The 15,047-nt window shown below is 45.9% G+C and overlaps 1 protein-coding gene across 1 annotated transcript in view; it reads right to left on the bottom strand.

Annotated features, from left to right (window-relative positions):
* Fgf2 (fibroblast growth factor 2) overlaps positions 1–14,289 on the bottom strand; it is a 56,264-nt gene extending 41,975 nt beyond the window's left edge. Inside the window, exon 1 of the mRNA XM_034499861.2 lies at positions 13,877–14,289. Coding sequence (XP_034355752.1) covers positions 13,877–14,051 — 175 coding nt within the window. The 5' untranslated portion in view covers positions 14,052–14,289. The remainder of the gene's footprint in view (positions 1–13,876) is intronic.
* Positions 14,290–15,047: the final 758 nt, after the last annotated feature.

The raw sequence follows: 15,047 nt of genomic DNA, 5'->3' as shown, positions 1-15,047 counted from the left end.
GATGGCACAATATGTTCTCTCTGCTGCAGTCAGTCTTTCCTTGCTCTGTGTGTTCCTCCATTTTGGGCTTTGGGCCTTTACATGATGTTGGAACAGAGACACTGTGATGACATTTGCAACATGAGAGGGCCATGAGCCTCTGTGAGGCACAGATAGAATATTATGGTTTGAATGTCGAAGGCCCCACAGGCTCATGTGTTTGAATATTTAGTCCCCAGCTGGTGACACTGTCCTGGGGGGTGGTACAGCGTTTAGGAGGCAAAGCATCATTGGGAGATGTGGGTTGTTGGAGATGAGGGGTCCCTTGGGTTGTAGCAATGATTTAGACCTAATCATTGTTTCCCAATCAGCCTCCACAGAAGCAAACAAATCCACTTTCTTGCTGCCCAAGCCACGAGCCACTCCCTCCACAAGGCCTCCTCAATATGCTGGGCTGTACTTCCCCAAACAGAGAGACAAAATAAAGCCTTCCTCCCTCAGGTGGCTGCATATCAGGCATTTTGTCACAGTGACAAACAGGCAACCCCACCCATGCATGCACAGGGCCCCCTGTTCAATCCCTGGTATAACAATAGCTAAAAATAAATCAGTATTGCCATTTATCCCTTATATCATTTAGGAGGAATATGCACTTCCAATGTATTACATGACATTAGATCATTAATAAATATATTTAAAAAAAAAAACCAAGAGATCAGCCTAGAGACAGCAATTTTGTCCATGGACTAAAAGGCGGAGGAGTAAAAGCCATGAGCATATTGCATTAGATTTAACAGTGGGAACAGCAGAAACACCGTGATCAAGAAGTCAAAATAAGCAAGGCAATGGTGGCACACACCTTTAATCCCAACACTAGGCAGGTAGGGGCAGATATCTCTGTGAGTTCCAGGACAATCTGGTCTACAGCATAAGTTCCATGACAGCCAAGGCTACATAGGGAAACCTTGTCTCAAAAAATAAAATAAAATAAAATAAAATAAAATAAAATAAAATAAAATAAAATAGAAATGACACCTGAGGTTAGTGAATGCTCTGTAAAGGGATAGGCAATAAAAACCTCAGGCTTGGATAGGCATCTGTCAGTGCCATGAGAAAGCAGTCACAGGCCACATCTAAACAAACAAGGTGGGTCCTGTCCTAGGAAAGAAACAAATGGGGGTTGGGGGGCACATGGCTTTCTTTAGCTCTAGGCCTAACACAGCCCCCATCCAAAAAGACAAGTTATAACTTCAAAGACCTAGGATGTATGCCCAGGTATTCACCCCTACAAACTCAGATAACACAGGAGAAAAAAAAAGGACAAACTTCTCTTCAACAGAGAAAACTATCTTTGCTTCTGGAAGATGTTTTCATGACCCATGTCCTGGTCTCTTCATCGGGTGGCCACTTGGACCTTCAGGATAGCAGCTTTCCTCCACCAGCCCCTGAGACTTGATTCTTAATTTCCATACTCTTAACACGAATGCAGTTCTCAGTACCTCAAGCAAAATCAGAAACTGGATCTCACTGCCACAAAACCAGTTTCTATTCACATTTCTGTCACATGGAACTCTGCTGTGGGCCTGTCTTCTGAACAGAAAGATTCTAGAATATAGAATTCACTGCTTCTTCTCATAGACAGGGACCATGGCTTAAAAAGCCACAAGTAAAAATCTTTTCTTACCTGTAAAATGTGGAATGATCCTTGATTCATTAAGTTTGTATTTGAGATTGAAATAACTCTATTTCTAAAGAGGAAAAAGAGCATGCCCTCAAAAATTTCAATACTGAGTAAATGTATGGTCCTCTTCCTCTTCTGTAGGGAGGAGGGAATCTGTAGGAATTCCATTATCTGAACAAGGTTGGACCGATCCACGAGTCCATCACAGCCTTTGTATTAACCCTTCAGAAATCAGTATGTGCCTCATTTTCCTGCCCTGTGACAGCTGAGGGTATCTCAGTAGTTACTTTTAATTCCAGCAACTTCTGTAGCATGTTTCATGTATTGGTAAACTCAACCAAAGCAAGACTGCCTTTCCAATCACTCTTGAATTATATTCCAATTCTGTGTTTCTGGGTTTTGAATAGCTGATATAAAAATAAATAAGAAATAAGGTTAAGAGTCCTTACATAAAGAGGAAAGGTTAAATGTGACTTAGACAAAGGATCTTAAAATATCTATTTCTGTTAAGCTGGAAAGCAACAGAAAAATACCAACCATGCAAGTGCAAGAACATACCGCCCCAGAACCAGCACACTCAAAACCAAAAGGGCCTTTCCTCTTGAGTCTCCACCAGCCAGTTAGTAAATACTACCTTCCCCAACATACACACCCTCATGCCATGCAACATCTATGTGCAACCTATGCACACACAGCATACACACAGTGCCTTTAAATGAGACCAAGGTTAGAAGTAGCTATAAGAAAAATTTTAAACTTCATTAAAATACAATAGAAAAAATAGGATGAAAGAAGACACATACCAGGTATTGTTTTTAAAGATACTTACTATATTTGCTGGATGGTGGTAGTGCACACCTTTAATGCCACATTTGGGAGGCAGAGGCAGGCAGATCTCTGAATTTGAGGCCAGCCTAGTCTACAGAGTGAATCCTATGACAGCCAGAGATACACAGAGAAACCTTGTCTCAAAAAAACAAAAACAAACAAACAAAAAAAAACCCCAAAAGATACTATATGAAATACACAATACTTACATGTGGCAGAGAAATTTATTTCTAATTCAATTACAAAATCTGCTCATCAGGTAGTATGTCCCCCAAAGTAATTTTTGTTTTCCAACAATTTTAATAAGTGTACAGCTTGTCTTCACATCCCATTACTGTCCCTTGAAAAGGAACCTTTAGATGGAGGTACTGCTCCGCTGTTTCATGTTCTTCCAGTTCCTGTTTGTATAATGACCATTACAAAACCTATGAATTGTTTCCTGTTTATAAAATGATTCAGCTTACAGAGGAGGCAGAGGAGACAGTTATTCAGGGATGGTTATTCAGCCCTCTCTCCCCCACCCTCCCCTGCAGACATCCCATTACAAAGAGCCTGACTCACTCTGTCACACAAGCTTGGTCCTTCTAAGAGTTTTGCAGATTGTTATGATGAATACTGGCTCGTAAATCTGGGTGAAGCTATCTGTGCCATTTCCTCACAACCAAAAAGGACACCAACAAGGGTGCCAGACAGTCCTCACTCCTCCTTTATGAAGTGATCTGTGGTTTGCCACTTGGAGGAAGAGTGACTTAGCCATTAAGGTGCCTGAGTCAAGTATGCACCCCCTCCCCCAGCCCCAGTCTACATTCCTCAGTGAGATTATGGTGATGCATTCTGGCACTGGGCACAAAGATCTGCTGGCTTCCTCTGTGAGAGGCCAGGGAGCAGTTCTGGGGCTGAGCCTCAAGATCAAATAGAAGCAGTGAGTCTCTCTTCCAGAGCTGGGGAGAAAGCCTTCCATGGGAGCATTGCTTCCTCCGGCTAATGAGAAAGGTGCCTGGACAAGAACTGCAGGGCTTCCATGGCAACTCACACTGCACATCCCTCACATGTCACATGGTGCTTTAACATTCTGGTCCTTAGATACAGTCTGTGGCAGAACGCTCACCTAGCTCAAAGTAAAAACAATGAGATGGAAAGGGGGAAGGCTAGAAAGAAAGGAGGGAAGAATGGAGAGAGGGAGGGAGGGAGAGAAGTAGAGAGAGGGAAGGAGGGAGGGAGGGAGAACAGAGAGGGAGACAAGCTGGTTGATTGAACCCCTCCACCCATAAACCTCACACTGACCCCAAATTTAGCAGCTGAGCCACAGGGAGCCTCATAGGAGCAGCTCAACCTCAGACTCTCAGAACACGCAGAAGTACTTAGGGAACCACAAGTGTCTAGATTACTTCAGTGTTTTAAAAATCCCTTCTTGGATCAATCCAACTGGGAAGGGTAATGACAACTCAGAGAACTGACTGATTTGTGGGTGGTACACAGGAGCTGGGCTGGGAGGGAAAGGAGATGGGGTTCCAGCTATAAAGGCCAGCCTGACTGAGGAAAGGGGCATGGCCAGGAGGCAGGAAGGCAGGGGGAAAGCCTTGGCTAGCTTGCTGGGTGAATGATTAACACATGGCCACTGTGTGTGAAGGTGGATTAAGAAATTCTGACCCACTCCTTACCTCAAAGTGTTCCCAGATTCAGTTCAATACACAGACACATAAACCATCAGATAAATAAAAGTGTTTGCCTCTCCAGTCGGGCAGGAGTCAAAAACCATGGACTCCATAAGCTCTCCTCAGGAAGACAGAGAAGCGGTCACAGGGGGCTGCTGAGGTAGGTTATACTGGATTTTCCCAGAGAATGATAAAGGTACAAATGGGAGGAGGGGGCTAGAGGCAAATTGAGGAGACAGAGTCTTTGGAAAACTGAGATTATATTAGGAGAGTCCAACTGTGGAAAGAGAGGTGTATCTACCATGTTGGAGACATCAAGGCATCAACTGCAGCAGTCTTGGGGATATCGACAATTGACAAGAGACAGAAGATGCTGAAGGTCATGGGGATGATGAGGTTACATTGACAGGAGGGAGTCTCAGTGAGGGATTGTCCGAATCTCCAGGTCTGTAGGCGTGTCTGTGAGGACTACCTTGTTTATGTTAATTGATGTGAGAGGGTTATTGAGCCTAAAATTGAGGGCCACCATCCTCTGGCTCTAGGTCGCAGACTGTAGCAGTGTCAGGAAAGTGAGCTGAGCTTGCATGCTTCACTTCTCTCTGCTCACCTGTGGACAAAATCTGATTACTGCTTTAAGGTCCTGCCACCTTTATCTCCCTGCTAACCTGTAATCGTGAGATAACATAACCTTTTTCTAGTCCTTAAGTTGCTTTTTGTCGGGTATTTTGACACAGCAACAGAAATGAAACTAACACAGCCATATCTGAGAACACCAACTGGTCTAGTTAATAATTCAGGAAAGCAGCAGGAGGAACCAAGAAAGCAAACAAGAACCCCAAAGACTGGGAGACAGAACCAAGTGTAAACATTCGCACATATGTAATGAGGAAAGGGAACCCACTCTGAGCTAGTGACATGTTATACTGAGGCTACGGCAGGGTGCCTGTCCTAAGAACAGTGGAACACAGGGGCAGGGGATCCCATGAGACTAAAAAGGACCTGCTGAAGAAATTCTAGAACTTACACAGGAAAGGGGGGGGCGGGGGGACAGAGAGAAACAGTGAGAAACAGAGAGAAACAGAGAGACAGAGAACAGCAAAGCAAAGCAAAGCAAAGCAAAGCAAAGCAAAGCAAAGCAAAGCAAAGCAAAGCAAAGCAAAGCAAAGCAAAGCAAAGCAAAGCAAAGCAAAGCAAAGCAAAGCAAAGCAAAGCAAAGCAGCAAAGCAAAGCAAAGCAAAGCAAAGCAAAGCAAAGCAAAGCAAAGCAAAGCAAAGCAAAGCAAAGCAAAAGCAAAGCAAAGCAAAAGACCAGACACAAGAGTGCATCCAGGAAATCAGCTGGGCAGAGGATACGAACTCTTAGTGTAGACTAATAAAATCCAAGGATTCCAAGAAGCCAGAGGCAGGCAATAGTGTCACATGTCATAGGAGGGTGGCAAGCAGGGGAAGGCCACATGTCTGAGCTGGAAGATAGTTTCCCAGTGATGGGCACAGAATCCTAGGGCCAGGGTGAGCTCAAAATGATTTTACCAAATGGAAAGCAAGTAAAATCAAAGGAAATAATGGACTTCAGAGTTAGAACATCTGAGAAAGAACAAATAGCTCTCAGAACCCTGAGGAAAATGAATCCCACAGCACATAATTAAAGGAAAAAAAATTCCTAAATGCTGCAGGCCCTTGTGGCTCACAACAGTAATCCCAGCATCCCAGCACTTGGAGGCTGAGACAGGGGGATCACCAAGTGTTCCAGACCAGTTTGTGCTTTAGAGTAAGACTTTTGTTTCAAACAAAACAAAACACTGGGGCTGGAGAGAGTTCGCTGACTAAGAGCGTGCTCCTCTTACAGAGGCCCAAGGTCAGCCCCAGCACATCTGTAACTCCAGCTCCAGCGGACCTGACTCCCTCTTCTGGCCTCAGTGTGCATGCAGTTAAAACACACACACACACACACACACACACACAGAGAGAGAGAGAGAGAGAGAGAGAGAGAGAGAGACCATGCAGTGACAAGACAGATACACATGTACATATTTTTTTTTCTTTTCAAATTTAAAGCAAAAGTGATAAGTGTTCTTAAGAAATCAGAACTGCTGATCAAAGTTGTAGGGTTCATTTTTACTGAGAAGTGATTCATCTTTCCATTTATTATCCTTTAAAAAAAAAGCCTCCAAGTTGTCCAATACAATTATTTTGAATGAAGTCTGAGCAAGTGTCTTAACATACACCAGCCTATAAGCCTCAGCTGAGCAGATGTCGGTGGGAAACACTCTGTCATCCCCAAACACTCAGGATGTACTGCGTTAACTCACTCACAGAGATGTCCAGGATCCTCTCATGAGTCCCAGTGTCTTCTCACAGAGCCTGAATAGTAAACTCACAGAACCTAGAACCTGGCCAGATCCTTACTCCTCTGTACACATTTCCCTTAAAACAAATAAACCAACCATTGGGGGAGGGGTGATTTGAATTTTTAATCATAAACTTGTATTATAAATTAATATAATTAACTATGAATTAAATAAAGGTAATTCTTTTTAATGGTTCAATTACACCTGGGAGGTAACCCTGGTTTTGACCAGTTTTCCTTCATCTCCTTAATCTCCACAGTACCCTGGAAAATTGGGAACTTTTACTGAGGAATTCTACTGGACGATCCAAGATAGAGGTCAGCTGAGGATCAATAACTCTTTGAAAAGGCACACACACATTCCACGTTGCTATGAACGAGTGGGCAAGCAGCAAGGTCACAACGGATAAGTTGCACTGAGTGGGAAGACACACAGAGGTCTACTAGGATGAGACATAAGTTAAACACTGAATCCTGGCTTGCTGTTCCTGCATTTCTTCTGACTAAAAATAATCTGACAGGGGTTAAGGGCAGTCCAGTCTGGCTTCTAAGAGCCACAGTCTGGGCTCAAAAAGGAACTCGCAACCTGCTCGCAACCTCTCCTGTGTTCCAGAAGTGTACAACAACACAGCTTAGAGAGAGGTCCCTGGCCACAATTATTAAACAGAACTTGGATAGGCAGATAATTATGCTGATCTAATGGTGGGCATAAGAAGCAAGCATCTCAAATCACAGTGAATTTTAGCTGTCTAATACTTGACTAGAGTTTCACGGCATAAGAATTATTTCTAATTTGTTACAAGCATAAACGAAACTGTCTTGAATAATCCAAACACCATTTTGTGTGACTTGGAGTAATATAATGCTTCCAAGATAGGAGCTGGCCACAGATAAGTGGATAAGCAGCTTCAATATGAGTCAAGCCCAAGACAGACTTTCATGTGCTAATGAACTAGCCCTAAACTGTGAGCTTTAGTAGCTGAAGCTAATACCCATTGGAACAATGAAAAAAAAGAAAAGAAAAGAAAAAAAAAAAAGAAAAGAAAAAACCCTGAAACTTAGTAGATGGCTCCCAGGATTGTCTGCTGTGCTCTTGAGACCATATCTCAAGCCCCTGTTCTGATACCTATGAGCCAGGGGACTCTGAGACTGGCCACTGTGTGGCTCTGGCTTACCTATCACACACACACACACCCATCTGTTAGCACTAGACCCTTCTCCCAGACTCTTAAGGATCTTCTGGGACCTCTAACAGTGCCATCCTCCTGGCCTGCCACAGCTGAAGGACCTCATGGTGGGTTGTTTTTTTCCCCCTGAATCCTTCTCATGGGAGAGGATTCCCCAGTGGAAACCTGCAGCTTTTTCTGCCTGACCAAGCAACAGTTCCCCACTTGGTGAGATGTCTGTTTGTTTCCATGAGATCACCATAACCTTTATATAGCATATGTGACAGGCAAATCTTGTGTGGACATCCTCATTGCCAAGTATGTTGCAGCAACACTGGCCTGGGCTCCCTAGTTGTTTTGCTAAATAGTTATTTTGCTAAAAATAAGAAATACACATGTGTGCACATGCGCGTGCGTGAGCGTGCGCGCGCACACGCACACGCGCGCGCACACACACATACACACACGGCCTAAGTACTTAACAATGACAAAAGAACAAGACTGGATTCTTGACATTAAAATACAAAAAGCTCAAAAACAAACAAACAAACAAACAAACAAAAACCCAACACAAACACTTGTTTGGACAGACTATGCTAATGGGGTTAAGCTGTGTGCCCCAGATGTGCTCATTTCATGGCCAGCCTTCTTACAGATGTGTGCTTCAGGCCAAAGAGGCCTGGAAAGACTGTTGGAAAACCAACAAAGACAGGACTTGGGAAAAGATGAGAAGACTCCCAACACATGTAGTCACCATCCGACTGTCAGTGTCTCCTGTGAGTGGAGAGCAGTCTCCCACAGCAAGAGAGACCCTGCATGCCACCATCAGCAGGCCAAGGGCAACTTGTCAGCATCACTGTGAATCTTCACTTGTTAATTTTATCTACAAGATTGTCTTTTTTCAAATTGAACTTTAAAATGATGTCTGTCTATGTCCCATGACATAAATCAGAGAGATTGTCATAGTGTCAAAAGTCTGGTTACATAATGGATGTTGTGTAAATCCAACAAAAGCCCTCAGGGCACATCAGGAGGGGGCTATTGCCTCCTTCAGGCTGATGTCACTTGGCATGAAGTTCATCTTTAAAGACTCCTAAGGTGTGGTAATATCTGTGACTCATGAATTGTCCTTTCATTGCTGTACAGATTACATGATTTCCAGGATTAATGAGCTGAGAGTCTGACCTCATTTGTTTACTGCACACAAACAGCATTACAGTAAATACCATGCTTATTAAGGCAAATTGGCAGGAATAACTTGCCAGATATGACCAGAGGAGGGGAAGGCCAAAGCATCTAGAACCATTAAATGAATGGATGCATTTACAGGGGGCAGGAAAAGCTAAGGCTACTTTGCCCAGAATTCTCACAAAACAGCAAGAGTGGGTTCACAGTGCCCTCAAAGCATCTGGCCCTCAGTGTCCAGAAACTGAGGAAGAGCCACAGGCATCCAAAGGGTACCAGGACCACAAAATGGGAGAGGGCAAGGAGGCTATAGAGGCAGGCCTCGCAGGCCAGTAGCTAAGTGGGCAAGAAGCTGGGTCAGGAGAGTGAATCAGGAGGGTAACTCAGGCCACTGGCTGCTTCTCTGAGCTTCTACAAAATGAGATCTGTGAATTTCACAATCCATGTTTTTATTTTTGGTGCCATGTGGAATGCGTCGAGTGGCAAAGAGTACAGGAGGCAGGCTGACCTGGCTGTCACCCCCCCCCCCCCCACTTCTTGTGAGTGTGGGCTAACCATCAACCTCTGCACATCTCAGGTCCCCCGATGCCTGGAAGCAGAGAATTGTGACCAATGAGTAGTCAGGAGAAGCCCAGGGTGGTCCAGCATTTCTAATTACCTTCATTTCCTCTAACTCAGAGCATCTGGAATAGATTTAATGTTAGCATGTCCACCAGCAACCCACATCTCACACTCCTCCATATGCCATACGTGCTGCTCGGGATAAAAATGTTCTTTCTCCTGGAACACTTCACATGACCCCCCCCCCCTTAAGGCTATAGAGCAGACACTCAATGTAGCACATCCCAGGGACCTCAGAAGAGGCTTTCAGAGATCAAAACCAAGGATGCCAAAGGGAAGGTGTGTACACAGCACATGTGCAGGAGAAGCAGACTGTGACCTCTTGCAGCTCCTTGCTTTTATCATAACTCCCATGTCAAATAAAGATCTTCTAGGCCTTTAAGTGAAAAGGTTCAGAAAATAGACCCCTCTGAGTGAAAAGAACTTGGGAAACTGCCAGGAGGTGGGCATCACTGAGAACCTGGAAATCCCTGTGTTTGGTTGTCATCGCTGGCCTCCCTTCCAGGACATTCCACACCAGCCCTCACCTTGCTCATTTTCCTGTAGCTGAACTGCACTCCACACCTCCCTAGCAGCCACTGTATAGATCGCAGTCTTCAAAGCGTGCTTCCAGAACTCTGTGGCACTTGAGATTTCATTCAGTCACTGTCTTAGTTAGGGTTACTATTGCTATGATGAAACACTGTGACCAAAGCAACTTGGGGGAGAAAAAGGTTTATATTTGGCTTACAGATCCTGGATCACAGTCCATTGTGGGAAGCCAAGGCAGAAACCTAAACTGGGTTGGAGACTGGAGGCAGGAGCTGATGCTGAAGCCATAGAAGGATGCTACTAACTGGCTTGCTCCTCATGGCTTGCTAAGACTGTTTTCTTATAGAACCCAGGACCACCAGCCCAGGATGGTACCACCCACAATGGGTTGGGCCCTCCCCCATCAATCACTAGTTAAGAAAATGCCCTACAGATCTACCTAAAGTTTTCAACCTGTGGGTCATGACCCCTTTGCCAAACCTCTATCTCCAAAAATATTTGTTATGATTCATAAAAGGAGAAAAATACAGTTATTAAGTAGCAATGAAAATAGTTTTATGGTTGGGGGTCACCACAACATGAGGAACTGTATTAAAAGGTCTCAGTGTTAGGTATGTTGAGGACCACTGGCCCACAGCCTGATCTTATGGAGGTGTTTTCTTAGGTTGGCTCTCTCTGTCCTGACTCCAGCGTCTCCCAAGCTGACATCAACACCAACCTGTACGGGCACCATCAGATTGTATCCACTTTTCAGAGCTCTCTGCACCTTGGAAGAGATCTAAACAGAAAGGAACAAATCCCGGGTGACATAGTTTGTGGTCAACTGGACACCTTGAGGACTGAGACCACTCTTATTCCTCGGTTTGTTTGGGGAAGGGTACGGTTGAGGTGATACTGCCACTTTGTCCACCCTTCAGCCTCACGATCTGCTGGACCATCAGTGTACTTTCCGAATGCTAGGAAAAAATGCTGAACATAAGGTTATGTCCACATAAGACCACACAAAGGTGATCTAGGTTGGTGCTTTTGTCAAGAAGTAGATGTCCTCTGGACAAGTTGGTCATCAGCAAGGATCTGACTGCGAGCATCTGCCTTTGCTAATGATAAAGTTAGGAAGTTACATAGTTCTAGAATGGTTTAGTCGGGTGCACACCCTTAGTACAGCAGGATGGCTAGCATTTTGGGCCCCTACCTACTGAAGACCCAGGAGTGTCCTCACTAAACACCCAGGATTGCCCCCCCCCCCCATTAAATGCCCCTCACTAGATACCCAGGAGTACCTTCCAATAAACAACGAGGAATGCGCCCCACTAAACACCCAGGAGTACATCCTCACTAAGTACACAGGTGTACCCCCCACTCCATTAAATATCTAGTAGTGCCCACCACTAAAAACCCAGGAGTGTCCCATATTAAATACCCAGGAGTTTCTCCCAAGAATGCTCCCCAACTAAACACACAGGAGGGTCCCCCACTAAATACTCAGGAATGCCACTCATTAAACACCAGGGATGCACACTATTAAACACCAGGAGTGCCCTCACTAAATATGGGAAGTGCCCTTTTAAGGTTATGATGTCTATAAATGTCTCTAACAGTTGCCAAAATACTCCATTCGAGAATCACTTAGTTATAGACTACAAAATCGGGAGATGGGCTAGCAGTTAAGAGCTTTCACTACTCCCAAAGAGGTTCAGATCCCAGCACTCACACACATGATGATGGCTCCCAATAATCCTAATCCCAGTTCTGGGAAATCCAACGCCCTTTTCTGACCTCCACAGGCACTGCATGCAGGCGCTGCACAGACATACAAGCAGGCAAACACTCATGCACATAAAACAAAATAAAGCTGAAAAAGAAATGTTAAGCAAAAGTACAAACTAAGTTGTGCATGGTGGCAAATGACCTCTAATCCCAGCACTCAGAAGGCAGGAGGCTGAGGCAGGAAACTCAAGTCTGAAACCAGCCTGGGCTACATAGGGAGGCCCTACCAAAAAGAAAGGGAGGAGGAGGAGAGGAGAGGAAGAAGAGGAGGAAGAAGAGGACAACAAACAACAATAACAAAAATTAAAGACCTCTTGACATAGCAGCTGTTTTAACAGGGTGGCAATATATTATACAATCCAGAATTATTCCCCACTCACCTCTGTCTTATTATAAAGCAAAAGGCTTCAAAGAAAAAATAATTCTGCAACTAAAGCACCATTCAAAAACAAAAGCATCAGGTAAAGTTCCAAACAGAACCTGGACTGGAAGATACTTCTGTCCCTAAGTCATGAAACAAGCTCTTCAAACTACTTGTGCTTCAGGAAAAAACTAAAACCACTTGGAACACATATGAGCTTGTCCTAGCAGCTGAGCCAACAGCAGACGAAGCTCAGAGACAAAGACACATCTTTTACCATCTACTCTACAGCAGAATAGAGAAATGGCTCTAGTTCACATAACAGCTTTCAGGCATCTTTTTGATTGATAACATTTTCTAAATGATAGCAGGCCTGAAACAAATAATAGACACATAATCCGGTAGTGCCCTGGACTCAAGAAGCAAGAAGGAGCGACAAGATGTTCTGCTGTGAGGACACAGCGGTGATACTGGTAGTAACAAGAGAAAAAACATCGTGCCACCTTTTAAAGGGATAGGAAAGTATCCAGATAAGGTTTCATCTTTAAAAATGTAAGCGATGAGATAGGTATTTTTAAACATCATACAGTATGTTGAAAATCACTCTATCTCATTAATGTAAAGCTTTTATATTTTATGTCAGTTAAATGTCCTATTATGCTTTAAATACACTCAGCAAATATCAAAGTGTATATGTCACATTCACAGGGCAGCTTCTTTTCGTGGGGCTTCTGGTCTTTCTCCTCCTTGCATAATGACTAGAATTCCCTGTGCATCTTAAAGCCAGAGCTACTGGATGAAGACCTCAGGACCTCAGAACACCCCTCAGAAAGCCAGACCGCCATCTGAACCCCTAAAAATGAATGCTTTAACCAGGATCACTCAAGTCATCTCTCTCACCTCCAATACTCACAGGCCTAAAGTAGACCACTTGGGCTTTTTGTAGCCAGTGGCTTTTCAAGTGTGGTTCCTGGACAAGTATTAAGAATAGAAACTCAGAAATGTGGTGTTTCAACACGGGTCCAATCTGCGACAGCAAACGCTGCAGGTGATGTCTAGGAGCCCTTAAAGTTGAACCTACTGATTTAGGACAGTATTGTTTCCTGACCTATATCCATGACCTGGTATATTTTTATTACAAAAATTCAAACTGTAATTCTTATCTCAACTTCAACCCACTGCAAGGTAGGTACCCCTACTTCAATGTCGTCAAGGGATCTGCGCTTCACGCTGAAACAAGGTCTGCTTTACTAAGGAAGTCACAGATTGGTTTGCTAGTCTCTTGTCTGTTTGGCCTCCCTTAGCTTTCCTCTTTGGAATAACTTGGAGACCCTGGGTGGGTGGAGAATGTGATAGTTGTCAGAGGAAGGGCCGCATCTCTCTGGTCACCAAGTCAGAACTGAAGGGCAGAGTTTCCAGCTGAAGTACATTTCGTCCTGCCCCCCTTTCCTTGGGTGACTGCAGGATCCCAAGGACCTCCAGAGCCCTGGTTGAGACACGCCTACTCCCAACCCCCAGGAGCCGCGGACCCTTCAAGTATCCTGGCATCCAGGCTGCAGCAGGTGGTCTCTGAGGGACCAGAGACTAAGGAGTCAGCCCACCTGGATTTGCGGGAGGAGGTGCAGGATGGGGACCCTGTTCCTGAGGGTGGGTCCGCAGTGCCTAGGGGTTGAGGGGAGCCGCATCTCAGTGTCCCAAGATCCCCGAGGGCAAGTGTGGTCTAGATCATGCGCGCGAGTGGGAGGTGGCGACTCACCGTGTGGGTCGCTCTTCTCGCGGACGCCGTCCACGCGGCCGTCGGGATGGATGCGCAGGAAGAAGCCACCGTTCTTGCAGTAGAGTCGCTTGGGGTCCTTAAAGTGGCCCGGTGGGAAGGCGGAGCCGCCGTCCTCCGGCAGTGCGGGTAGCGAGGTGATGCCGCCGGCAGCCATGGCTCCTCCGCGCCCCCTGGATCCCGCTGTGGCAGCTCTCGGGGCTCCCCGGCCCCGACCCCGGCCTCGGCCCCCCAGCGCGGCTCGTCCGCGGGCTGCCAGCCTTCCGGTCAGTGTCCCGCCGGGCTCCCAGCCCAGTGTAGCCGGACTCTGCCTGAAGCCGAGAGAGCCCCTGTGTGTAGAGCGGCCCGGGGCCGCGTCACCCCGCGTCCCCGCCTGCACCCCGGCCCCGCGCGCCCCCGCCCCGCGCGCCGCCTCCTCCCCACGCCCGGCGCCTCCAAGTTGCAAAGAATCCGTCCCGCTCGGCGGAGCTTTCTCCAAGAGACTGCCGTGACGCAACTCCTAAAGTTTAAACGCAACTTTCTAACTTTCTCCGCTTCTGCCTTTTAACGCAGCGACGAGCCTTCCACCCAAAGCAGCAAAGGATCTGAACTGGGGAGGGATCGAGTCAGGCTTTGGAAATCTCCAGTCCAGTAGAGCACAAGCTGCGAAGGATAGGGTGCGGGAGACAGAGGCCTGGAATGGGGTGCCTGGGTTTCCTTTCTGGGCACCCAGCCCGAGACAGCGTGGGAAGATGAAAACCGCTTGAGTCCTCAACACGTAAAAGCCCAGAGCTGGCGCTTGCCCTGCCTCAGTTGTTAGATGTTTCTTGGAAAGAACTGAGTCTCACAAAATTGCAGTTAATTGCGGTTGGTGATCTTCAGTAGACCCTAATAAGGCTCAACATTCAGATTCTCTGCACCTCTGTCCTGAAACTAGGTAGCTTCTGACCCCTACCTGTGGGGACACGCCTCTTCTGGTGCTCAGAGCCTCTGCGATGTGAGGCTGCTGAGGCACTCTGACTGAAAGGATTTAGGCCAGGAGGGTAAGCCAGAGAACTGTGCTGAAGAGTCACACCTCACTGTGGGGGAAATGCAGATTTAGGGAAGCTTCTAGAAGTGCCACTATGTATTAGCTGTAGAAGGTCATCCTGAAGGGCATCTACTTTTCGTCTTC

Source organism: Arvicanthis niloticus, chromosome 4 (assembly GCF_011762505.2).
Source record: "Arvicanthis niloticus isolate mArvNil1 chromosome 4, mArvNil1.pat.X, whole genome shotgun sequence".
Classification (NCBI taxonomy): Eukaryota; Metazoa; Chordata; class Mammalia; order Rodentia; family Muridae; genus Arvicanthis; species Arvicanthis niloticus.
This window is presented reverse-complemented; position numbering and strand designations above follow the sequence as displayed.